We start from the raw sequence: 27,686 nt of genomic DNA on the forward strand, positions 1-27,686 counted from the left end.
TTTCACGGCTACTAAAGCCTCCAAACCTCCCCCACACCCACAGCTGGTCCTCCACGATGGACAAGTATGTCACATCCTCGCAGCCGCCGCGCTCCCAGCAGCAGGCGCTGTGCCAGATCAAACGAGGCACGGACCCTGTAATGGCGCCGGAGGAAGAGTCACACGCCACCACGCCGGCTTCAAAGAAAACAGTCACTGAGACACTGGACACTGCTGGTTTGCCCTCCCAGCGTCCCCGGGACAGCCCGCTGCTTTATGGGGACCTCGTGGACACCATTACCTCCGCGATGGGGCCGCTACTGACTAAAGCAGCAAGTGACATTACCACTCAGATGCACCACTTGTCTACCAGGGTTACCACTGCTGAAAACAGAATAGGCTCGGTGGCACATAATCTAGCTGATTTGCAATGTGAAGTTAGAAGGTTGGAGAAGGAGAATTATTCCATTATCAATAAAATGGAGGAAATCGAAAATCGCTCACGGCGTAACAATATAAGAGTGGTGGGGCTCCCTGAAACGATTAAGGGCCACTTACTGGAGCAATTTGTTGCACACACCTTGCCACAACTGCTGGGCATACCTGACCTATCCAAAGATATGGTGATTGAACGGGTCCATAGGATAGGCCTTCCTCCACCTCCTAATGACTCGCGCCCCAGAGTCACTATTTTTAAATGCCTCAGTTACACACACAAGCTAGAAATATGGAAAGCTTCCAGAAAACAGCCCGTCCTTAAATGGGAAGGCGCACAACTCCGACTATTTCAAGATTACTCCGTGGAACTCACGAAAGCTCGCAGAGCTTTCTCCCCTGTTTGTACACGCCTGATTGCAGATAGGAAAAAATGTGCCCTTATTTACCCTGCCAAGCGGCGTCTGTTTGAAAAGGACAGGCACTTTGATTTTATGTCTCCTGCCGATGCTGAAGATTTTCTCTGTGCTAGAGTCCCGACTTCAGATCAAGATATAACTGACCCCGCCTGACTGCCTTGATCCCCCCTGCCACCTGCATCTATGGTGGACGGATGGTGTTACTTATTACTCAACTTCACCTCATTTCCCCCCCAGCTACTCTGGTTTCTCTTACGATGTGTCCTCTCTGCAGCCCTACACCCCTCCTGTTCCTCTAAGACTCTTTGAGGTTTCACATGACAACTAGCTGGGCATGACAGGAGTTATGCTCTGGGTTCCTACAAAAGTATTTTACTGTACCTGATGTTTTTGTTTTTTATTTCTTCCCAGAAGTTATGTGAAAGTGCAGTATGGTTGTTGGATGCGCAATGCGTATCGTTGTTTGTTGTTTTTTCTGTGTTTCTATGTGTCTTTGCGTCCCCACCCACCCCACCACTTATATTCCACCATGGCCCGATTTGGTCTTCCCCCGACTTTTATTTCCTATGTCAAATTGCTGTATTCCACCCCACTTTCCCAAATTATTTGCAATGGCCAAATATCAGACTATTTCCCCTTGTACAAAGGCACTAGGCAAGGGTGCCCTCTGTCACCCTTGCTCTTTGCCATTGCCATTGAGCCTCTGGCTATTCTACTATGTAACTCAACTGGGTTTCATGGGATCAGGATTGCATCGAATGAATTGAAGGTATCACTGTTAGCAGATGATATGCTGCTATTTATTACTGACCCCCTGACCTCCATTCCCCACATTATGGCATTGATTGATGAATTTGGTAAATCCTCATGGTATAAAATCAATGTCAATAAATCTGAACTATTACCAATAGGCAAGTACTCGCTAGATCTTGCTTCTTCCCCGATTTTTTCACGCTTTAAAATTAGTACCTCAATGATTAAATATTTGGGTATATCTATCACTAACAAAATTGAGACATTATATAAGGCCAATTTCACCTCAGTGATACAAAAGATAACCACATTAATGTTATCCTGGGACGCGCTTCCACTCTCCTTACTGGGTAGGGCCGCAGTAGTTAAATCAATTATCTTCCCTAAACTGTTCTACACTATCCAATCGTTACCACTTGCTTTGACTAACAGTGATATTTTGCGAATTAACCCCTCTATTTCTCCTTTCTATGGAAGGGCCAGAGGGCTAGAATTGCGCTCCCCAAGCTAATGCTTCCTCGGTCATTAGGTGGGCTGGGTATACCAGACTTTAAATCTTATACCGTGTCGGTATTCTTTCGCTATGCCGGGGATTGGTTGTTGGAAAGATCCACCTACACTGATATAAGTTTGGATCAAGCAGTCCTTTCACCTTATTCACCCTCAGCACTGCTGCATCTCCCATCCTCAGTTATACCGAAACATATCTATTCTAATATACTTTTCCATGATACTTACCTCCTATGGATTAGTTTGAATAAGAAATTGAAGAGACTTTCGTTTCTCTCCTTTCCTTACCCTTTGGGGCAACCCCGCTTTCCCGCCTTCAATTTGCAGTCCGCTGCTCCAAGTCTGGAAAAGTAAAGGTATCGCCCTTGTGAGCAAAGTCTTTGACCCAGGGGGCACGGTTTGCACGTTTGCTGACTTACAACGCAGACATCACCTCTCCAACAGTCACTTCTACTTATACCTGCAGGTGAGACATTATGTTCAGTCACTCCCCTATACTCAACTCACTGACTCTATTACACATGGTTCCCATGTTATCCTGAAAGTTCTACTTCGTAGAACTACTGCACAGTACAAACTCTGTCACTTATACCCTCACTTAGTAGAGGCCAGGATTGATATACCCTTATACTCGTGTAAATTACTCACTCAATGGACATTGGATTTGCCCACCATTTCCAGTGTGTCAAATGATCTTCTAGTGTAATACAATAAATACACTAAAGGTTTACACTCCGCCTATCTACAGGAAACGCACCTTAGATTTTTCCATAGGGCATATATCTCCCCTGCCCAGCGGACGTATATGGGGGGTGGGGACACTGGGTCCTGTACTAAATGTACTATGCAAAATGCCAAACTATTTCACTGTTTCTGGGAATGTTCTAAAATACGTAGGTTCTGGTGTAAATTAGTCTCTTTTCTGAGCTCTATCCTTCATGTGCCCCTTACTCCCAACCCCGAGGCTTGCCTTTTGCTCCACTTTCGCGAATGGCAGTTTGGAAAGCACTCTCCTCGCTGCATACCTCTTATTGTCCTCATACTGACTCTCGCCAAGAAATTGATACTAATACACTGGACCAAGAAATCTGCACCCACGCTTCAGGAATTGAAGGTTTGACTTCTAATGTTCTTGTACTTTGATATGCGCTCTCTTTTGCTGAACAAAGTCTTCTTTTTGATGACTTTCCACAACAAATGGGACTTATATATTCTTACCCTGGATGCTCATTCCGTAAATACAATTTCATCTTATTTTGGTACTCGTGACTGGTCGAAAGTAAAAACCTGCCTTACTCCTTATATTACCCCCTTCAGCTCCAGTTACCTGAATGTGGTTTATTTGTCTTAGAAAATGTTATCATGTTATTTGACCTTCCTGCTGTAGGAACCCCATACATGTTTGCAGATATGTGAAATGGTACCCATGAGCTTTCTTTCTTTTATCTTTCTTCTATCTCCCTTTCCCCTCTACCTACCCTTGTCTTATTCCTCTTTGTGTGTGTCTTGTTTGTGTTTATGCTTATTATATCTTATTACCAAAATGGTCAGAAATGTAATGTTTATTCTGATTTATTGAATTTTGTCGTCAGTTGTACTCCTGACCGTGAGTGTACCTGCCCCTTGATAAAAACTTCAATAAAATGTTATAATAAAAAAAAAAAGTAACAATGGCCCAGGTGCCCTTTGTACTGAATAGATGCCCACTGAAAAAAGACAATGGCGCTCAGTTTTTTTAAAAAAAGTGTTACAAGTATATTGGGGGTCATTCCGAGTTGATCGCTAGCTGCATTCGCTCGCTGTGCAGCGATGAGACAAAAAAACTGCACTACTGCGCATGCTTATGCGGCGCAATATGCACGCGCGACGTATTTTTACAACGAACAATGTAGTTTCACACAGGGTCTAGCGAAGCTTTTCAATCGCACTGCTGGCCGCAGAGTGATTGACATGAAGTGGGCGTTTCTGGGTGTCAACTGACCGTTTTCAGGGAGTGTTCAGAAAAATGCAGGCGTGCAAGAAATAATGCAGGCGTGGCTGGGCGAACGCAGGGCGTGTTTGTGACGTAAAAACAGGAACTGAACAGTCTGAAGTGATCGCAAGCGCTGAGTAGGTTTTGAGCTACTCTGAAACTGCACAAAAAAAAATTGTAGCCGCTCTGCGATCCTTTTATTCTCACTTCTGCTAAGCTAAAATACACTCCCAGTGGGTGGCGGCATAGCATTTGCACGGCTGCTAAAAACTGCTAGCGAGCGATCAACTCGGAATGACCCCCATTGTCAGGTGTCACATCAAATAAGCCAATGTTACGAGGTCCGTAGGAGGGGATACGGGCCCCGGAATATTGGCTTATTTAATGTGACACTTTACAATATACTTGTAACACTTCAAAAGACCCTGACTGAGTGCCAATATATTTATATATCTATATTTATGTGTATAACATATATATACACACATATCCAGCAGACAGTGCACTGAAGCCAAGCTTAGCCTGTTGCCCCAGTGCCAGCACGCACCTTCTTTTGGGTGCGCATCATGGGCTCACTCCGGAACAGGAATAAACTGTGACTATCTATACAAGTAACCATTGCTAACTGCATCGCTAATTTGTTTCATATATATAATTTGTTACAAAATAGTGTCATATTGAATATGCACATTTTGTCATAATAAACAGATATGTTTATACACATATTATATTCTTGATGAGCGCGAGAACCCACAACCCTATCTATAATACTGCTGCACACAGGGGACGGGTACCCCTGTAACGGTTCCAGCCGCACTCAGGTATACATGATCTAAAGAGCACATACTCGCTCAATCTCTGTACTTACACATGCTCACTACTAACTGTCCGCGGCCGCCAGACTCCCGCCTCCGTCCTCTCTCATCGCGCGTGTGACATCATGATGCGCCGCGTCCCATGTGCCCCGTCCGCATCCCGGAAGCGTCGGGAGCCTCTAGTGCTGCTGGCACCTGACAGCAGGTAACTTGCTGTCGGGGGAGCCAGCGGGGCCAGTGCTACACCAGAAGTGGTCTTATTAGCGCCCCCTACTGCCCAACACCCGGGCACATGACCCCCTAGCCCCCCCTAGTTGCGGCTGTGCCAATGTCACCTAGTAATGCTGGGCAGCTGAGATTTTTGTTTAATAAGTGAAACCAGGTTTACCTGTGCCCTTGTATCTACTGTTAGGCCAAACAGAAAGACATATGGTTATAGCAGCACGGTACCCAAGCAACTTAATAGCTTTATGTATCACATGGGAACGTACAACAGCAAGGATACAACAATGCTATCTTTATTACATGGCACACAATAGTGTAAACAGGACTGGGTAAACTAGAATATATACAAATATTTACAATCAGTCTCACCCAAAGTGCCCTCCACCTCCTAGCTGATCTTACATAGAAACATAGAATTTAACGGCAGATAAGAACCACTTGGCCCATCTAGACTGCCCCTTTTTTTTATCCATTAGGTAATATCACCCCTTTTTGAACCTTAATTCTTTGTAAGGATATTCATATGCCTATCCCAAGCATGTTTAAATTGCTCTACCATCTTATCCTCTACCACCTCTGATGGGAGGCTATTCCACTTATCCACTACCCTTTCTGTGAAGTAATTTTTCCTTAAATTTCCCCTGAACCTGCCTCCCTCCAGTTTCAGTGTATTTCTTCGAGTTCTAATACTTATTTTCCTTTGAAGAATGTTTCCTTCCTGAACTTTGTTAAGACGCTTGGTATATTTGAAAGGTTCTATCATGTCCCCCCTTTCCCTTCTCTCCTCCAAACTATACATGCTAAGATCTTTCAGCCTTTCTGGGTAAGTTTTGTGATGTAGGCCATGCACCATTTTAGTTGCCGTTCTTTGTACACTCTCGAATGTATTATATCCTTCTGGTCTCCAGAACTGGACACAGTATTCCAGATTGGGCAGTAACAATGACCTGTACAGTGGCATTATTACTTCTTTTTTCCAGCTACTGATTCCTCTTCCTATGCAACCAAGCATCTGACTTGCCTTTCTCATTGCTTTGTTGCATTGCTTTCCTGCCTTTAAGTCACCTGAAATAGTGACTCCTAAATCCCTTTCCTCCTCAGTAGTTTCCATTATTGTACCCTTAATACTATATTTAGCCTTTGGGTTTTGGAGACCCAAGTGCATGATTTAGCATTTTTAGCATTAAACTGTAGGTACCACATTCTTATGCCTCATCCACACTATAGTGTGTGTATTCTCAGTTCTTACCAGTGGCAACTGAGTGCGAATGTCACTAATACCGCTTTCACATCGCAAATGCTGGGTCGCACCCGGGAATTGGAAACGAGTCCTTCCCAGGTGTGACCCGGTATTGAACCCTTTTCAACTGGCTTCCCAAACCGGCTATATGCCGGGACGGGTTGCCATCGGGGGCGGAGACCACAGCAGCATCGGGAGCAGGTGTGGCGCTAGGAGATGAGATCATCTCCATGACGCCTCTGCCTATACTGTGAATGGGTCCCGGGTTGCATCGATCCGGCAATCCGTTCACACTACACCTGACCCCAGGTTTGTTGCACTCGCCCCCCTGCCGGTATCCTGGCGGCTGGGATTCCGGTGTCTGTATGCTGACTGCTGGGATCCTGACCGCCGGTTACCCGACCCCAACCCAAACCATCCACCACTGTTTTAAGGAACAGCTGCTACTCAGTCCACTCCGGAGGTTACACTGTGGTCACCAAAATGTGAGTGTCTCTCGATGGAGCGAGCAGTATTTGGGAGGTCTACCAATCTCTGCAGCTGGCCAGCGAGTAATTGCCTATTGCCACTGCTGGTATGAAACTCACCCCGATGTGAAAGGTTGGCTCTCTCATTCCTTTCCCAGTTGACATATTTATTTATTTATTTTATTGTTTGAAAATGATAGGGGTTCAAATGGTCTTTTCACCCTGATTTAGTGCTACAGTGCTGTGTACATATTTTCCCTTTTCACACCAGTGTGTATAGAGTAAGATGTTATGCATTGTTTGTTAATTTATGTTTCAATGTTCTCTTCCAGGGATAATTTGGTGTATATTGACATTAAATACCATGAGCTGAATTACAAAATAAACAAGCAACAAAAGGCTTTGACATCAGATGAACTTCTCTGTGAGTTCTGATTTATAATCATGAGATAAGAAATAATTGTTCAAAATAAACACCAGGTCTCAGGGAAGAATGCAGCAACTTGTTTGGACACAACCAGGCTGTTCACAGTTGCATGCAGATGCAGCCGCATTGTGTGCTGAGAAATAAATGCGGACCTCTGCTTGTATATAGATTTGGCTGCATCTATGGCAGACCACTGCTTGTATTTGCTTGTGCACCGCAGTGACCGCATTGCCTCTGTCACCATTATCACATTTACTGTTTACCCAGGCCTGATAGAGGGTGCCCAAGTGTCCCCCCACACACACTCACACTTACCTGGCAGCAGCACTTGCAGCTCTTCCCCTCAGCCCAGTACACACTGCTGTGGCCAGGGAGGCACTTAAGTACTATTTTTTCTGATTTTTTTCTATGTGTGCAGGGCCACGCCTCCTATGATTAGGTCAGTGGTGGTTTAAGCATACCTCCCAACCGTCCCGATTTTCGTGGGACACTCCCATTTTTTGTGGTCTGTCCAGCTGTCCCTCCCGCGGGCTGCAGTGTTCTGCAGCGGGGAAGGGGGGGGCGTGCCCCCACTGTGACGGAAATGGGAGGCATGACTCGCAATTGCGTCGTTCACATGAAGCCACACCCCCTTTTCATTATGTCATGCTCCCTTTCGGCACCACACCCTTTTTTGAGCCTCCAGATGTTGGGAGGTATGGATAAGAGAGGAGGGAGTCTATATGCAGCCTCCATCGCTGTGTGCAGCCCCCCTCTCTCGCCGACACAGTTGCACAGTAGACTGTGCATGTCTCTGGCACACCAGACTACTGCTTTCTAGGCTGCAGGGAGCTGTTCCAAGCACCCTGCAAGCCAAATAAAAGTGCCATAGGGCTGCGATGGTGGCCCCCCAGATCCTACACCCTGAGCAGTACAGCTGACCCACCCCTAATTACAGCCCTGTTTTAATTGCATTGGTGTACAAAAGCTGCTCATTGTATACAACTATATTTAATGTACTAAATCTGTGTTGTATTCCGGGGAAACACAGACAGTTTGATTATAAAAATAAATTGATGAAAAACACAGAAGGAAGCTAGATTAAAGTTACAAGAAGATATGTAGAATCTAATAAATGTCAGCTATGTCGGATGATGGGGGTAATTCAGATCTGATCGCTAGGCAGCTATTTTTTCTGTCCTACGTTCAGATAGTCGCCGCCTACAGGGGGAGTGTATTTTCACTGTGCAAGTGTGCGAATGCATGTGTAGCAGAGCTGCACAAACTGATTTTGTGCAGTCTCTGCGCAGCCCAGGACTTACTCAGCCGCTGCGACCACATCTGGACTGGATTTGACGTCAGACACCCTCCCTTCAAACGCTTGGTCCCACCAGTGTTTTTCCTGACACTCCCTGAAAACAGTCAGTGCCACCCACAAATGCCCTTTTCCTGTCAATCTCCTTGTGAACGCCCGTGCGAATGGATCCTTCGCACAAACCCGTTGCTGACTGGTGATCCACTTTGCAGCCATCCATCGTGCCTGTGCATTGCGGTGCATACGCATGCCCAGTTCAGATCTGATCGCCCGCTGTGCAAAAATGCACAGCAGCGATCCGATCTGAATTACCCCCATGTCTCTAAACTGCATAGAAGTGAATGTAGCCTGTATTTTTTTTGTAATGTGACATTGTGTAAAATATAATGTATTTACCAACTACAGTACAAAGTATAACAAATGTTCTTTTTCCTTGATTTCTTGCAGCTAATGTGGGTGGACAGCTAGGCTTGTTTTGTGGTGCAAGCATGATTACAGTAATAGAAGTCCTGGAGTATCTGCTAACAAATTTCTTCTGGATTTGTGCCTTCCTCATTCTGAAAGTACCCAATCTATCTCAGTGGAGATATACACGGGAGCAACAGTGATGCTATGGGCTAGTATGTGTAATTAAGCCTTTGAAGTTATGTTCCGTGTTCCATTCAGCTCCTCAGTATTGATAGATATATATATATATATATATATTACACTCACTTTTCCAGCAAGAGGAAAAAAAACTGCACTCAAGTTTAAGGGGGAATTCAAATGTTTGAAAAGTCGGTTGGGTGTCTGTTTTTTCCTGTCTATTAGATAGGAAAAAACAGTCACCAAACTGACTTTTAAAACAATTGAATATCCCCCTATGTGTTTCATTTTAAACGTTAGAGGTATTTTTTTCTTGTTTTTTTCTCTTGCTACTAAAGTGAGTGTGTGTGTTTAACCTCCATTTCAGTTTAGTACAGTGTGCTGTCTTGTTTTTTCTCTCTCTGTGTGTGTGTTTGTGTGTCTATATGTGTGTGTATATGTGTGTGATATATATATATATATATATATATATACATACACAAAGTGGTAGAACACAGCGCCTTCTGTGTTAAACACACTCCAAGTGAGAATAATACAATATTATGCGTACCGCATCCTGTGTATATTTCAGGCATGTAGTGTGAACCGTGTTTCTCCTGATGCAGGTCTTCTAGCTTTCCTACTGACTCCGTAGGTGGACCATAAGAAAATTAAATGGAGAAATATATAGTGTAGTATTGCCAACATATATAAAGGTGTGCATATATCAAAATTTCCGATGTGAATGGTGATTGCCTTAAATTAAATGGTGCACCCAGTGTCACAAATGGAAGACCATGTGATGTGCCCACCGCCTACGGTAGTATAAACATAAGTACCCTCAAGACTTGCAGTATTTGCATGTAGAGGTATCTTTAGAGAGTTCTTCTCCTGAGATTCGTGCTGGGGACCTTTAGAAATGAAATAAAGTCTGCATGAGCCACTGCTGAGCTGAGGAACCAGAAGTGTCACTTGCCTCAAGTATATATAATAAAACCAGGGGTGCACTCACCAGTCTTCATAATGCAGCTTTTATTTAAGCCATGAATAAGACAATGAGTAGTATAAATGTTTTGGTCCTAAATCTGGACCTTTGTCAAGATACAGACACATGAAGATTCTTGGGGGGGTATTTAATTGTTTGAAAAAGATAATAATAGACAGGAAAAAACAGACACCCAACCGACTTTTCAAACAATTGAATATTCCCCATGGTCTTTGATCTTACAATTAGTATCACCATTTAGATTTGAGTGGGAGGGACTTCCTCTCTATCTGGGGTATCAATATGTGTGATTGTTCATGTGTCTGTATCTTGACAAAGGTCCAGATGTAGGACCAAAACGTTGATACTTCTCATTGTATTATTCATGGATTAAATAAAAGATACATTATGAAGACTGGTGAGTGTACCCCTGGTTTTGCTTTTTTACATTAGGAAGGATGTTTTTGTACTTTATTTGGTGACTATCCTAAATGGAAACTTAAGCGTGGATCCCATACTTGGATTATATATATATTAGAGATGAGCGCCTGAAATTTTTCGGGTTTTGTGTTTTGGTTTTGGGTTCGGTTCCGCGGCCGTGTTTTGGGTTCGAACGCGTTTTGGCAAAACCTCACCGAATTTTTTTTGTCGGATTCGGGTGTGTTTTGGATTCGGGTGTTTTTTTCAAAAAACACTAAAAAACAGCTTAAATCATAGAATTTGGGGGTCATTTTGATCCCAAAGTATTATTAACCTCAAAAACCATAATTTACACTCATTTTCAGTCTATTCTGAATACCTCACACCTCACAATATTATTTTTAGTCCTAAAATTTGCACCGAGGTCGCTGTTTGAGTAAGATAAGCGACCCTAGTGGCCGACACAAACACCGGGCCCATCTAGGAGTGGCACTGCAGTGTCACGCAGGATGTCCCTTCCAAAAAACCCTCCCCAAACAGCACATGACGCAAAGAAAAAAAAAGAGGCGCAATGAGGTAGCTGTGTGAGTAAGATTAGCGACCCTAGTGGCCGACACAAACACCGCGCCCATCTAGGAGTGGCACTGCAGTGTCACGCAGGATGGCCCTTCCAAAAAACCCTCCCCAAACAGCACATGACGCAAAGAAAAAAAGAGGCGCAATGAGGTAGCTGTGTGAGTAAGATTAGCGACCCTAGTGGCCGACACAAACACCGGGCCCATCTAGGAGTGGCACTGCAGTGTCACGCAGGATGTCCCTTCCAAAAAACCCTCCCCAAACAGCACATGACGCAAAGAAAAAAAGAGGCGCAATGAGGTAGCTGACTGTGTGAGTAAGATTAGCGACCCTAGTGGCCGACACAAACACCGGGCCCATTTAGGAGTGGCACTGCAGTGTCACGCAGGATGTCCCTTCCAAAAAACCCTCCCCAATCAGCACATGATGCAAAGAAAAAGAAAAGAAAAAAGAGGTGCAAGATGGAATTGTCCTTGGGCCCTCCCACCCACCCTTATGTTGTATAAACAAAACAGGACATGCACACTTTAACCAACCCATCATTTCAGTGACAGGGTCTGCCACACGACTGTGACTGATATGACGGGTTGGTTTGGACCCCCCCAAAAAAGAAGCAATTAATCTCTCCTTGCACAAACTGGCTCTACAGAGGCAAGATGTCCACCTCATCATCACCCTCCGATATATCACCGTGTACATCCCCCTCCTCACAGATTATCAATTCGTCCCCACTGGAATCCACCATCTCAGCTCCCTGTGTACTTTGTGGAGGCAATTGCTGCTGGTCAATGTCTCCGCGGAGGAATTGATTATAATTCATTTTAATGAACATCATCTTCTCCACATTTTCTGGATGTAACCTCGTACGCCGATTGCTGACAAGGTGAGCGGCGGCACTAAACACTCTTTCGGAGTACACACTTGTGGGAGGGCAACTTAGGTAGAATAAAGCCAGTTTGTGCAAGGGCCTCCAAATTGCCTCTTTTTCCTGCCAGTATAAGTACGGACTGTGTGACGTGCCTACTTGGATGCGGTCACTCATATAATCCTCCACCATTCTATCAATGTTGAGAGAATCATATGCAGTGACAGTAGACGACATGTCCGTAATCGTTGTCAGGTCCTTCAGTCCGGACCAGATGTCAGCATCAGCAGTCGCTCCAGACTGCCCTGCATCACCGCCAGCGGGTGGGCTCGGAATTCTGAGCCTTTTCCTCGCACCCCCAGTTGCGGGAGAATGTGAAGGAGGAGATGTTGACAGGTCGCGTTCCGCTTGACTTGACAATTTTGTCACCAGCAGGTCTTTCAACCCCAGCAGACTTGTGTCTGCCGGAAAGAGAGATCCAAGGTAGGCTTTAAATCTAGGATCGAGCACGGTGGCCAAAATGTAGTGCTCTGATTTCAACAGATTGACCACCCGTGAATCCTTGTTAAGCGAATTAAGGGCTCCATCCACAAGTCCCACATGCCTAGCGGAATCGCTCCGTGTTAGCTCCTCCTTCAATGTCTCCAGCTTCTTCTGCAAAAGCCTGATGAGGGGAATGACCTGACTCAGGCTGGCAGTGTCTGAACTGACTTCACGTGTGGCAAGTTCAAAGGGCATCAGAACCTTGCACAACGTTGAAATCATTCTCCACTGCGCTTGAGACAGGTGCATTCCACCTACTATATCGTGCTCAATTGTATAGGCTTGAATGGCCTTTTGCTGCTCCTCCAACCTCTGAAGCATATAGAGGGTTGAATTCCACCTCGTTACCACTTCTTGCTTCAGATGATGGCAGGGCAGGTTCAGTAGTTTTTGGTGGTGCTCCAGTCTTCTGTACGTGGTGCCTGTACGCCGAAAGTGTCCCGCAATTCTTCTGGCCACCGACAGCATCTCTTGCACGCCCCTGTCGTTTTTTAAAAAATTCTGCACCACCAAATTCAAGGTATGTGCAAAACATGGGACGTGCTGGAATTTGCCCATATTTAATGCACACACAATATTGCTGGCGTTGTCCGATGCCACAAATCCACAGGAGAGTCCAATTGGGGTAAGCCATTCCGCGATGATCTTCCTCAGTTGCCGTAAGAGGTTTTCAGCTGTGTGCGTATTCTGGAAAGCGGTGATACAAAGCGTAGCCTGCCTAGGAAAGAGTTGGCGTTTGCGAGATGCTGCTACTGGTGCCGCCGCTGCTGTTCTTGCGGCGGGAGTCCATACATCTACCCAGTGGGCTGTCACAGTCATATAGTCCTGACCCTGCCCTGCTCCACTTGTCCACATGTCCGTGGTTAAGTGGACATAGGGTACAACTGCATTTTTTAGGACACTGGTGAGTCTTTTTCTGACGTCCGTGTACATTCTCGGTATCGCCTGCCTAGAGAAGTGGAACCTAGATGGTATTTGGTAACGGGGGCACACTGCCTCAATAAATTGTCTAGTTCCCTGTGAACTAACGGCGGATACCGGACGCACGTCTAACACCAACATAGTTGTCAAGGCCTCAGTTATCCGCTTTGCAGTAGGATGACTGCTGTGATATTTCATCTTCCTCGCAAAGGACTGTTGAACAGTCAATTGCTTACTGGAAGTAGTACAAGTGGGCTTACGACTTCCCCTCTGGGATGACCATCGACTCCCAGTGGCAACAACAGCAGCGCCAGCAGCAGTAGGCGTTACACGCAAGGATGCATCAGAGGAATCCCAGGCAGGAGAGGACTCGTCAGAATTGCCAGTAACATGGCCTGCAGGACTATTGGCATTCCTGGGGAAGGAGGAAATTGACACTGAGGGAGTTGGTGGGGTGGTTTGCGTGAGCTTGGTTACAAGAGGAAGGGATTTACTGGTCAGTGGACTGCTTCCGCTGTCACCCAAAGTTTTTGAACTTGTCACTGACTTATTATGAATGCGCTGCAGGTGACGTATAAGGGAGGATGTTCCGAGGTGGTTAACGTCCTTACCCCTACTTATTACAGCTTGACAAAGGGAACACACGGCTTGACACCTGTTGTCCGCATTTCTGGTGAAATACCTCCACACCGAAGAGCTGATTTTTTTGGTATTTTCACCTGGCATGTCAACGGCCATATTCCTCCCACGGACAACAGGTGTCTCCCCGGGTGCCTGACTTAAACAAACCACCTCACCATCAGAATCCTCCTGGTCAATTTCCTCCCCAGCGCCAGCAACACCCATATCCTCCTCATCCTGGTGTACTTCAACACTGACATCTTCAATCTGACTATCAGGAACTGGACTGCGGGTGCTCCTTCCAGCACTTGCAGGGGGCGTGCAAATGGTGGAAGGCGCATGCTCTTCACGTCCAGTGTTGGGAAGGTCAGGCATCGCAACCGACACAATTGGACTCTCCTTGTGGATTTGGGATTTCGAAGAATGCACAGTTCTTTGCTGTGCTGCTTTTGCCAGCTTGAGTCTTTTCATTTTTCTAGCGAGAGGCTGAGTGCTTCCATCCTCATGTGAAGCTGAACCACTAGCCATGAACATAGGCCAGGGCCTCAGCCGTTCCTTGCCACTCCGTGTGGTAAATGGCATATTGGCAAGTTTACGCTTCTCCTCCGACAATTTTATTTAAGGTTTTGGAGTCCTTTTTTTTCTGATATTTGGTGTTTTGGATTTGACATGCTCTGTACTATGACATTGGGCATCGGCCTTGGCAGACGACGTTGCTGGCATTTCATCGTCTCGGCCATGACTAGTGGCAGCAGCTTCAGCACGAGGTGGAAGTGGATCTTGATCTTTCCCTAATTTTGGAACCTCAACATTTTTGTTCTCCATATTTTAATAGGCACAACTAAAAGGCACCTCAGGTAAACAATGGAGATGGATACTAGTATACAATTATGGACTGCCTGCCGAGTGCAGACACAGAGGTAGCCACAGCCGTGAACTACCGTACTGTACTGTGTCTGCAGCTAATATAGACTGGTTGATAAAGAGAAGATGTCTATGTAACTATGTATGTATAAAGAAGAATGAAAAAAATCCACGGTTAGGTGGTATACAATTATGGACGGACTGCCTGCCGAGTGCAGACACAGAGGTAGCCACAGCCGTGAACTACCGTACTGTACTGTGTCTGCAGCTAATATAGACTGGTTGATAAAGAGAAGATGTCTATGTAACTATGTATGTATAAAGAAGAATGAAAAAAATCCACGGTTAGGTGGTATACAATTATGGACGGACTGCCTGCCGAGTGCAGACACAGAGGTAGCCACAGCCGTGAACTACCGTACTGTACTGTGTCTGCAGCTAATATAGACTGGTTGATAAAGAGAAGATGTCTATGTAACTATGTATGTATAAAGAAGAATGAAAAAAAACCACGGTTAGGTGGTATACAATTATGGACGGACTGCCTGCCGAGTGCAGACACAGAGGTAGCCACAGCCGTGAACTACCGTACTGTACTGTGTCTGCAGCTAATATAGACTGGTTGATAAAGAGAAGATGTCTATGTAACTATGTATGTATAAAGAAGAATGAAAAAAATCCACGGTTAGGTGGTATTACAATTATGGACGGACTGCCTGCCGAGTGCAGAGACACAGAGGTAGCCACAGCCGTGAACTACCGTACTGTGTCTGCTGCGACTGGATGATAAATGATATAAAAAATATATATATATCACTACTGCAGCCGGACAGGTATATATTATATATTATATAATGACGGACCTGCTGGACACTGTCTGTCAGCAGAATGAGTTTTATTTTTATAGAATAAAAAAAAAAAAAACACACAAGTGAAGTCACACGACGAGTGTTTAACTTTTTCAGGCAATCACAATATAAGTATACTACTAACTATACTGGTGGTCAGTGTGGTCAGGTCACTGGTCAGTCACACTGGCAGTGGCACTCCTGCAGCAAAAGTGTGCACTGTTTAATTTTAATATAATATGTACTCCTGGCTCCTGCTATAACCTATAACTGGCACTGCAGTAGTGCTCCCCAGTCTCCCCCACAATTATAAGCTGTGTGAGCTGAGCAGTCAGACAGATATATAATATATATAGATGATGCAGCACACTGGCCTGAGCCTGAGCAGTGCACACAGATATGGTATGTGACTGACTGAGTCACTGTGTGTATCGCTTTTTTCAGGCAGAGAACGGATATATTAAATAAACTGCACTGTGTGTCTGGTGGTCACTCACTATATAATATATTATGTACTCCTGGCTCCTGCTATAACCTATAACTGGCACTGCAGTAGTGCTCCCCAGTCTCCCCCACAATTATAAGCTGTGTGAGCTGAGCAGTCAGACAGATATATATAATATTATATATAGATAATAGATGATGCAGCACACTGGCCTGAGCCTGAGCAGTGCACACAGATATGGTATGTGACTGACTGAGTCACTGTGTGTATCGCTTTTTTCAGGCAGAGAACGGATATATTAAATAAACTGCACTGTGTGTCTGGTGGTCACTCACTATATAATATATTATGTACTCCTGGCTCCTGCTATAACCTATAACTGGCACTGCAGTAGTGCTCCCCAGTCTCCCCCACAATTATAAGCTGTGTGAGCTGAGCAGTCAGACAGATATATATAATATTATATATAGATAATAGATGATGCAGCACACTGGCCTGAGCCTGAGCAGTGCACACAGATATGGTATGTGACTGACTGAGTCACTGTGTGTATCGCTTTTTTCAGGCAGAGAACGGATATATTAAATAAACTGCACTGTGTGTCTGGTGGTCACTCACTATATAATATATTATGTACTCCTGGCTCCTGCTATAACCTATAACTGGCACTGCAGTAGTGCTCCCCAGTCTCCCCCACAATTATAAGCTGTGTGAGCTGAGCAGTCAGACAGATATATATAATATTATATATAGATAATAGATGATGCAGCACACTGGCCTGAGCCTGAGCAGTGCACACAGATATGGTATGTGACTGAGTCACTGTGTGCTGTGTATCGCTTTTTTCAGGCAGAGAACGGATTATAAAGTAAACTGCACTGTCCTCACTAGTAAACTCTCTCCACTCAGTCTCTACACTTCTACAGTAACAGTACTCCTCCTAGTCAGCTCCAGTAAATCTCTCTCAGTCTCTTATAATCTAAATGGAGAGGACGCCAGCCACGTCCTCTCCCTATCAATCTCAATGCACGTGTGAAAATGGCGGCGACGCGCGGCTCCTTATATAGAATCCGAGTCTCGCGAGAATCCGACAGCGTCATGATGACATTCGGGCGCGCTCGGGTTAACCGAGCAAGGCGGGAAGATCCGAGTCTGCTCGGACCCGTGAAAAAAACCATGAAGTTCTGGCGGGTTCGGATTCAGAGAAACCGAACCCGCTCATCTCTAATATATATATATATATATATATATATACAAAGTCTACTAGGACCGGCACTCCCCCGTCCAGCTCTCAATGCTCAGGTGCCCTCTTAGATGAAGATGGATAGATTGAATGGATGAAGCGGCACTCCGAGTTTGTCAAATTCAAATATATTTCACTCAAAGTGATTCAACGTTTCGGGGTCTATGCTCCCCTTTGTCAAAGGGGCGCATAGACCACGAAACGTTGGATCACTTTGTGTGAAATATATTTGAATTTGACAGACTCGGAGTGCTGCTTCATCCATTCAATCTATATATATATATATATATATATATATACATATCTCTGTGTGTGTGATAGAAGATCCCGGCGGTCGGGATGCCGGTGTCAGTCACTTGACCGACACTGGCATCCCGACAATGAACATGCCGACAGGGGACGTGGTAATTATTTTACCCCTCCTTTGTCCCATACCCCATCCCTAACCTTCCATGGGTGGTGGCTAGGGCTAAGATAGTGGGGTGTCGGTTATGGCTAAGTCACTGGGGGTGGCGGCTAGTGCTAACCCCCCTAACCCGTCCAGTGCCTAGCCCTAACCCCCTGCCCCCACCCCTAATGGTCACCCCAACACTTATCTTTGGGATGTTGGGGTTCCAGCATCGCATGACTGCTGGCATCCCAAGGGGCAGGATGCTAACCGCATCATATATATATATATATATATATATATATATAAAAACAGTTGTGCTCATAAGTTTACATACCCTAGCAGAATTTGTGATTTTCTGGCCATTTGTCAGAGAATATGAATGGTAACGCACATACTTTTCTTTCACTCATGGTTAGTGGTTGGGTGAAGCCATTTATTGTCAAACAACTGTGTTTACTCTTTTTAAATCATAATGACAACAGAAACTACCCAAATGAGCCTGATCAAAAGTTTACATACCCTGGAGATTTTGGCCTGATAACATGCACACAAGTTGACACAAATGGGTTTGAATGGCTACTAAAGGTAACCATCCTCACCTGTCATCTGTTTGCTTGTAATCAGTGTGTGTTTATAAAATGTCAGTGAGTTTCTGGACTCCTGAAAGACCCTTGCATCTTTCATCCAGTGCTGCACTGACGTGTCTGGATTCTGAGTCATGGGGAAAGCAAAAGAATTGTCAAAGGATCTGCGGGAAAAGGTAATTGAACTGTATAAAACAGGAAAGGGATATGAAAAGATATCCAAGCCATTGAGAATGCCAATAAGCAGTGTTCAAACTCTAAGAAATGGAAAATGAGGGAATCTGTGGAAACCAAAACACGGTCAGGTAGACCAACAAAAATTTCAGCCACAACTGCCAGGAAAATTGTTCGTGATGCAAAGAAAAATCCACTAATAACTTCAGCTGAAATACAGGACTCTCTGAAAAAAAGTGGTGTGGTTGTTTCAAGATTCACAATATGGAGGCATTTGAAGAAAAATGGGCTGCATGGTCGAGTAGCCAGAAGAAAGCCATTACTACGCAAATGCCACAAAGCATCCGCTTACAATACTCCAAACAGCACAGAGACAAGCCTCAAAACTTCTGGAACAAAGTTATTTGGAGTGATGAGACCAAAATTGAACTTTTTGGCCACAACCATAAACATTACATTTAAAGAGGAGTCAACAAGGCCTATGATGAAAGGTACACCATTCCTACTGTGAAACACGGAGGTGGATCGCTGATGTTTTGGGGATGTGTGAGCTACAAAGGCACTGGAAACTTGGCCAAAATTGATGGCAAGATGAATGCAGCATGCTATCAGAAAATACTGGAGGAAAATTTGCACTCATCAGCCCGGAAGCTGCGCATAGGACGTACTTGGACGTTCCAACATGACAATGATCCAAAACACAAGGCCAAGTCAACCTGTCATTGGCTACAGCAGAATAACGTGAAGGTTCTGGAGTGGCCATCTCAGTCTCCTGACCTCATTATCATTGAGCCACTCTGGGGAGATCTCAAACGTGCAGTTCATGCATGGGGTGGTCTTCAGTATGCCGGCTGTCGGGATCCCGGTGCACAGTATACCGGCGCCGGAATCCCGACAGCCGGCATACCGACACTTATTCTCCCTTGTGGGGGTCCACGACCCCCCTGGAGGGAGAATAAAATAGCGTGGCGTACGTAGCGCGCCACCGTGCCCGCAAGGGGCTCATTTGAGCTCGCCACACTGTCTGTAAGCCGGCGGTCGGGCTCCCGGCGCCGGTATGCTGGTCACCGGGAGCCCGACCGCCGGCATACCATACCACACCCCATGCATGACAGCCCAAGAATTTACAGGAACTGGAGGCTTTTTGCCAAAAAGAATGGGCAGCTTTACCATCTGAGAAAATAAAGAGCCTCATCCACAACTACCACAAAAGACTTCAAGCTGTCATTGATGTTAAATGGGGCAATACACGCTATTAAGAACTGGGGTTTGTAAACTTTTGATCAGGGTCATTTGGGTAGTTTCTGTTGTCATTATGATTTAAAAAGAGTAAACACAGGTGTTTGACAATAAATGGCTTCACCCAACCACTAACCATGAGTGAAAGAAAAGTTTGTGAATTATCATTCATATTCTCTGACAAATGGCCAGAAAATCACAAATTCTGCTAGGGTATGTAAACTTATGAGCACAACTGTGTATATATATATATATATATATATATATATATATATATATATGAGTATAATCCGACTGGATGGCACTTCCATTCATCGTCTAGTGCCGTGGTGATTAATGTATATTAGTGTAATATGATATAGAGAATCAGAACTCTGTATATAAGAAATAATCAAACATACAGCATAATTCTGGCTTGCAAAATTTCGGGCCTTTATTGACCCGTCTTCAGTCAAAACATAAACACAAATACATACATAATATATAACCTTATATCCCCTCTGGGTCCTGCCAACAGACGCCGGGCTGCCACGCGCCCCCATCTCCCCAAGCGGAAGTGAGTAACCCGACACCTGCAGCAGAACGGTACACATACATTAAACATCACATCAGGGAAATAGTAGAAATAGTAGACATTAGAAAGACAATATTGCACATTGTAAGTAACTAAAATGCCCTGTGTACAGACAGTATGGATCTACTTCTGCAGTTGGAAGAACTGGGAGAGTTACCTGATAATACATGGCTCTGCACACTGGTCATTACGAGCTTATACACCAATATCCCTCATGAGGGTGGTATCATGGCTACAAGGAAGCTCTTAATGATTAATTTCCTATATAAAGGACCAGAATTGGAGTTTTTTCTGTCACTTTTAGAATTGGTACTTAGAGAAATTTTATTTTAACAATCAGTTTTTCTTGCAGTGTTCAAGATGCGCCATGAGATTGCATGTGGCGCCGACATATGCAAATACGTGCTTCTCCTCTGGAGAGGTAGCTGCAGGTTTCCATAAAATGATGGAGTCCATTAATAATGATGAGAGTCCCATCAAGTTTACATTGAATTTGAGCCTAGAGGAGATATCTTATCTGGATGTTAATATCCGTATCAGAGACAATAAGATCCTAACAAAAATATTCACAAAACCAACAGACAATTGTTAAGGCTTGATAGTTTTCAACCTCAGGTCACGAGGTCCCCTTCAAGTGATGAGAATTTAGCAATGAGCCTGAATATGCTATCTGAAAAGTTTAAACAACGTGGCTACACTGAGGAGATCCTTTGCATGGCAAGGAGAAAGGTTGATACAATTCCTAGAGCACCAGGAAAAGATACATTGGGTGCAAAGATATAATACAGCACATAATAACATTAGAAATACTTCCAGAACCCTATGGCCAATTGTAAAAAAAATGACAAAGAGCTGAGGAGTTTGAAGCATTTATGATTATTGTCATGTTACAAATGAGGCAAGAACATAAGGGGCTGGACAGTACCTTCAGATGTAACGGATCATATGAAATTTGTTAAAGGTGAAATTAAAAGAAAAAATGGCTGCTTCAAGTGCTTAGGATGTATGACATGTAATCATATGACAGTAGGAAAGTTCTTTTACCATCTACACTCAGGACACAAATATGAGATTAGATATCCACTTACCTGGACAAGCTCTTATATGATGTATCTGGTGAAATGCCTGTGCGGTATGTGTTATGTGGGTAAGACCATGCACTCTGTTAAAGAGCGGATGGCCCTACACAGATCCGCAATCAGAGCAGCACTGGGTGGAAAGGTATCAGAACAACCTATGGCAAGACACTATGCAGAATTCCATCATAGCATTTCTAACTTTACACATCAGATAATTGATCATGTACCTGACGATCGCAGCAGGGGTGATAGGCACAGGAGACTTTTGCGTTTGGAGTCTGAGTGGATCTTTATATTGGACACCGTGAGACCGGGAGGATCAAATGGGCAACTTAATCTTAGCATGTTCTTATGCTTAGAGTAAATTGTTTTATGATCCATCCTATTATTCTTTATTTACATGTAGACCCTTTAGAGGTCTGGCAGGACTATAGCAAGTTTTTTCATTGCCTTTTACAATATTGACTTTATTGTTTAGTGGTTAGTATGTGCATTTTATTTTATATATATATATATATATATATATATATATATTTCTATATCAACACAGTTTTACTACATTGCTCTAATTAGTAATGTGAGGCACTATAGTTGCTTACAATGTGCAATATTGTCTTTCTAATGTCTACTTTTTCCCTGATGTGGTGTTTAATGTATGTGTACCGTTCTGCTGCAGGTGTCGGGTTGCCATGGCGACCAGCTCACAGTGCAGAGGCAGGGAGACTTCCTGGTTACTCACTTCCACTCGGAGAGATGGGACGTGTGACGGCCCGATGTTAGTTGGCAGCATACTCTCCAACATGACCCATTCCATTAGGTACAAAATGCTCTGTTCCTGGACTTTCTTCTAGTGGTGGCTCCAGAGGTGAGGCTGGAGCATAGTCCAAATTCAAATAGGGGAGCCACACCAACTGCTGCCCCAAACACTGCCAAATGTCGCTGGCCGGGACTCACTGGCAGTTGGTGTTGCTCCCCTGTTTGAAGTTTGGACTGTGCTGCAGCCCCACCTCTGTAACTGCCACTGGCAAGAAAAACCAGGAACACAGCATTATGTACCTAATGGAATGGGTCATGTTGGAGGGTATGTCGCAGGAGGGTATATAACGTAATATTTTATGTATGTATTTGTGTGGATATTTTGCCTGAAGATGGGCGAATAAAGGCCCGAAATGTTGCAAGCCAGAATTATGCTGTACATTTGTTTTTTTCATATAAGTCTGCAAAGTGCCAATTTTCGCTATATATATATATATATATATATATATATATATATATATAATGTCCAGAATGATCCGGCACTCCCTCCGTCCCCACAGATATCCAAAATTGCTCCTGTGCCCTCCTCCTTGAGTGACACGCAGCCACTCACAAATATACTCCAGAAAGCGGCGGCACTCGGAGTCTTAATATAACGTGCATAAAACATTTATTGAAATTTTCTACGTTTCGGGGTACGCAGCCCCTTCGTCAGGATAACCAATATGTACAACATACAGTGTTTAAATACCTTAACCCACGAGGACGCTCCGCTCAGCCTCCACGCGACGCGTACAGATGGAGCCCTCATCATCTCTCCCTTTAGTAGGATTAATTCAGCCGGGGCAGTCGGACTAAAGGGGTCATTCCGAGTTGATCGCTCGCTAGCTAGTTTTAGCAGCCGTGCAAACGCTATGCCGCCGCCCACTGGGGAGTGTATTTTAGCTTAGCAGAAGTGTGAACGATTGTGCAGCCGAGCTCTGCAAAAACAGTTTGTGCAGTTTCAGAGTAGCTCTGAACCTGCTCAGCGCTTGCGATCACTTCAGCCTATTCGTGTCCGGATTTGACGTCATACACCCACCTGCGTTTTTTCAGACACACCTGCGTTTTTGCAAACACTCCCTGAAAACGGTCACCCAGAAACGCCCCTTTTCTGTCAATCTTCTTGCGGCCGTCAGTGCGAAGAAAAACTTCGCTAGAACCTGAGCACAACCACAAAGGGCTTTGTACCCGTATGTCGCGCGTGCGCATTGCGGGGCATACGCATGCGCATAAATGCCGTTTTTTAACCTGATCGCTTCGCTGCGAAAATTGGCAGCGAGCGATCAACTTGGAATGACCCCCTTAATCCCCTGCTGTAATGACTTAATCCCCTGCTGTATTGTTCTCTCTGTATTGTATTGCAGCTCAGAACAATAGATGAAAGGCTTATGCTAATAAACCTTGGTGCACCTAGGCGCAGCAGAGAAGGCTAGATGAGCGAGGCTCCATCTGTACTATATAAGTGACATTTAGAATTAGGTATATTTGTTTCTATGCAATATTATCATGGAGGCATTTGATTTGCCCCAAATTTATTCTGTAGCAGGACAATAACACCAAACATACATCTAATGTCATTAAGAACTTCAGCGTAAAGAAGAACAAGGAGTCCTGGAAGTGATGATATGGCCACCACAGGGCCCTGATCTCAACATCATCGAGTCTGTCTGGGATTACATGAAGAGACAGAAGGATTTGAGCAAGCCTACATTAACTGAAGATCTGTAGTTAGTTCTCCAACATATTTGGAACAACCTCCCTGCCGAGGTCCTTTAAAAACTGTGCAAGTGTACCTAGAAGAATTTATGCTGTTTTGAAGGCAAAGGGTGGTAACACCAAATATTGATTTGATTTAGATTTCTCTACTGTTCCATTAACTTTGCATTTTGTTAATTGATAAAAATAAACTACTAACACTTCTATTTTTGAAAGCATTCTTACTTTGCAGCATTTTGTTCCACACCTGCCTAATACTTTTGCAGAGTGCTGTGGGGGTTATTCAGGTTTGTTAGCAAACCCCAAAATCCCACTAAAGGGCAAAACCATGTTGCATTGCAGGTGGGGCAGTTGTAACATGTGCAGAGAGATTTAGATATGAATGAGTTATATTGTTTCTTTGCAGGATAAATACTGTCTGCTTTATTTTTACACTGCGAATGAAATTTCAGTTTGAACACACCCCACCCAAATATAATGTCTCTACACATGTTACATCTGCCCCACCTGCAGTGCAACATGGTTTTGCCCATTAGTCCTAGAGTTGAAGACCTTCAAAAAGGTAAAATGTTTTGGATATATCAATTAAGTGTTTTTACCCCATGGACTTCATGATAATTGTGATATTACTCCTTTCCTTTACTCCCTTTATGTAATTATTTAATTTTTGTTTACTCTTTTGTACTGCCATACTATTTATTGACACTATTGATTATTGTTTTTTAAGCATTTTTATGATACTTGTTACCAGCCCGTCAAAATGACAGAACAACATAAAATTTATGTCAGCGCCGGTGGCTGTCTGCGCCCAAACGGAGCAACGCTTCAATTGCTGTCGGGCGCCATCTAGTAGCCGCCGGAGCTCAAAACCAGTGCTGTAACTAGGTATTTTAGCGCTGTGTGCAAGAAACGGCATTGGCGCCCCCCCCCCTACGCAAGATAGGAGCAGTGCACGCCGCAGGCGCGCAAAAAATATATAGGGGCGTGGCTTCATGGGGAAGGTGCGTGGCCACAAAATAATGCCAATTCATACTACGGTGCATAGTAGTCTCCATTATTCAAATTACGCTGCACAGTAGCGCCACTACACCAGATAGAGCCCCTTTTTACACATTACGGCAGACAGCATCCCCCTTTTTACACATTACGGCAGACAGCGTCCCCCTTTTTACACATTCCGGCAGACTGCGTGCCTTTTTACACATTACGGCAGACAGCGTCCCCCTTTTTACACATTACGGCAGACAGCGTCCCCTTTTTACACAATACGACAGACAGCGTCCCCCTTATTACACATAACAGCAGACAGCGTCCCCTTTTTGTACACATTATGGCAGACAGCGTCCCCTTTTTACACATTAGGCAGACAGCGTCCCCCTTATTACACATTACAGCAGACAGCGTTCCCCCGTTTTACACATTACGGCAGACAGCGTCCCCCTTATTACACATTACGGCAGACAGCGTCCCCTTTTTGTACACATTATGGCAGACAGCGTCCCCCTTTTTACACATTGCGGCAGACACGAGAGAAAGAGAGACAGAGAGAGAGAGATACCATCTCTCACGCTGGCAGTCAGGCTCCTCGTGCTGGCAGAGATCCCGGGCAGCTGCAGGGGTGAAGGAAGAAGAGGGAGGGGGACTTGAGCCGCAGCAGCGCTATGTCATTGGTAGCGGTGCCGCTGCAGTACTCCCCTCTCCTTCCTTATTTGCTGGCCGCTGCTGCGAATGCTGGGAACCGCATCCCAGCATTCACAGCAGCGCCGGGCAGCCAATACAGAAGGAGAGGGGAGTGCTGCAGCGGCGCTGCTATCAATGACATAGCGCTGCTGCGGCTCAAGTCCCCCTCCCTCCTCCTCCTTCTCTGCCTCCGGCGCTGCTATCCCTCCAGTGTGGCGCACGGCACCCAGCAGAGGCAGCATGTAATGAGTCAATTTGACTCATTACATGCCACTGGCCGTGCGCCCTCAGTGTAACTGCGCTGTGTGCCAGGCACACCTGGCACACAGGTAGTTACGGCGCTGCTCAAAACACTTGAATTTCCCCCTGTAGAGGTGAGGAGAAGCATTAGCCTTTTATTATATAGGATTATATAACACCAGTATATAAAATTACTATAAGGCATTTGCCTTATATGTGAGTTCCACTATTTTGTTTCTTTTTATATACATAGTATATACATACATATAGTACGCACCCGTGACTATTCACGAGCAGGTGAGAATAGTAGCTGCCTTGTTCGCATGTGCGGACGGATCGAGGGTGGGGATGTGGGAGGACACATCTATACCTACCACATTCCAGGGTTTTTTCTTTATTATTATCAATGACATACTTCGGGACAGTCTTGATAAATTTGTCATCATTTATCTTGATAATTTTTTTAATCTATTCTCCTGTAGAATTGCAAAGTTACGTAAAAGCCGTCTTAGAAAGGTTGAGACATCATAACCGTAACCAAATGCTAGTTTCTGCCTTCCACATTTGAATATGCAAGCACTGAGACACCCACTTTCAGCATCTGTGTACATTGTAACACCGCCAGTGGTTCTTGACTTGTTGTCATTGATGCACCATCAGGAGCACCATCAAGACATGCATCAGCCCTTTGTCTGGTGCAGTTTTTCCATTTGACCATTGCCTCCTATGCTTGCGGCTGTGAATGCTCCCCTTGCATAGACACACCCATGACACTCCCATAGCACACCTATGATCTCCCACTCACCATCTAGGAACGTCTATCACTTTGCTGCTCCATTTTTAATGCTGTCCTTTGTGTTATTCTCTGGCGATTTCAGAATTTTGCCTGCATACACAGTTGCAAATAACCGCTCTACTATGTGAACATCGCCATTGTGTGTGGTTTATGTGCGCCTATGAATCACGTCCTTTGTGTCATCCAGTGTGTGGTTACTACAAAGACTCAAGTTATCCAAAACTACCCATATTATACATGGTACTAGCTGTGTGGCGGTATTAATGCTGTATGGATACAACAGAAAGATAATTGTTATTGATGCTTCTCACCACCACTGCAAATATATGTGTCTAACAAATGAAATTAAGAATTTGGATCATAATGTGAACACATTTCTCACTTTCATTTGTTATACAGCAGTGATGGTGATTAGCACCGACAACAATTTATCCTACAAAAATATAGAACAATTTATAGGACCATTTATTATGTCATCCATTCAAACGCCTTGTACAGTTCAGCTCCATTTAACAAGTAATATGCAACTAATACATCCAGTGCAGTGGCTTATTTGGGGCGGGGGGGAGCAGGACACACAATATACCCTGGGTGCTGTGGCGGGCCGCTGGCCAGGGCATCGATACCAGTATTACATCACGCTCCCTTTGGCCCCTGCTGTGATGTCTTCCGGCACCTGCTGCCTGGCCTCACCATCCCAGCCGGCTCCCGGAAGGTAAGGCCGGGAGGAGGGGGAGGGACATAGGGGGAGAGAGAGAGACACACACACACTGCTTTTGGTCTTGTGCGATTAATATATATTTATAATACAAAAAATGCCAAGAGGGTCACTCTGTTTAAGCATTGTGAAAAGCGAAAATAAAGCTGGGTACATATTAAACAATCGTTGGCCCGATCACTTAATATGGGCAAACGATTGTATGGGTGTGTATGCAGGAGCGATGCAGGAGCGTTATCGGATAAAAGGCTTATAACGCTCCTGCA

At 44.6% G+C, this 27,686-nt stretch overlaps 1 protein-coding gene across 1 annotated transcript in view; it reads left to right on the forward strand.

Annotated features, from left to right (window-relative positions):
* Window positions 1-24,172, forward strand: part of ASIC5 (acid sensing ion channel subunit family member 5) — a 148,589-nt gene extending 124,417 nt beyond the window's left edge. Inside the window, exons 12-14 of the mRNA XM_063956542.1 lie at window positions 7,148-7,239; window positions 8,984-9,156; window positions 23,853-24,172. Of these exons, the coding sequence (XP_063812612.1) occupies window positions 7,148-7,239; window positions 8,984-9,144 (253 nt within the window). The 3' untranslated portion in view covers window positions 9,145-9,156; window positions 23,853-24,172. The remainder of the gene's footprint in view (window positions 1-7,147; window positions 7,240-8,983; window positions 9,157-23,852) is intronic.
* The last annotated feature ends 3,514 nt before the right edge of the window (window positions 24,173-27,686 follow it).

Source organism: Pseudophryne corroboree, chromosome 1 (genome assembly GCF_028390025.1).
Source record: "Pseudophryne corroboree isolate aPseCor3 chromosome 1, aPseCor3.hap2, whole genome shotgun sequence".
NCBI lineage: Eukaryota > Metazoa > Chordata > Amphibia > Anura > Myobatrachidae > Pseudophryne > Pseudophryne corroboree.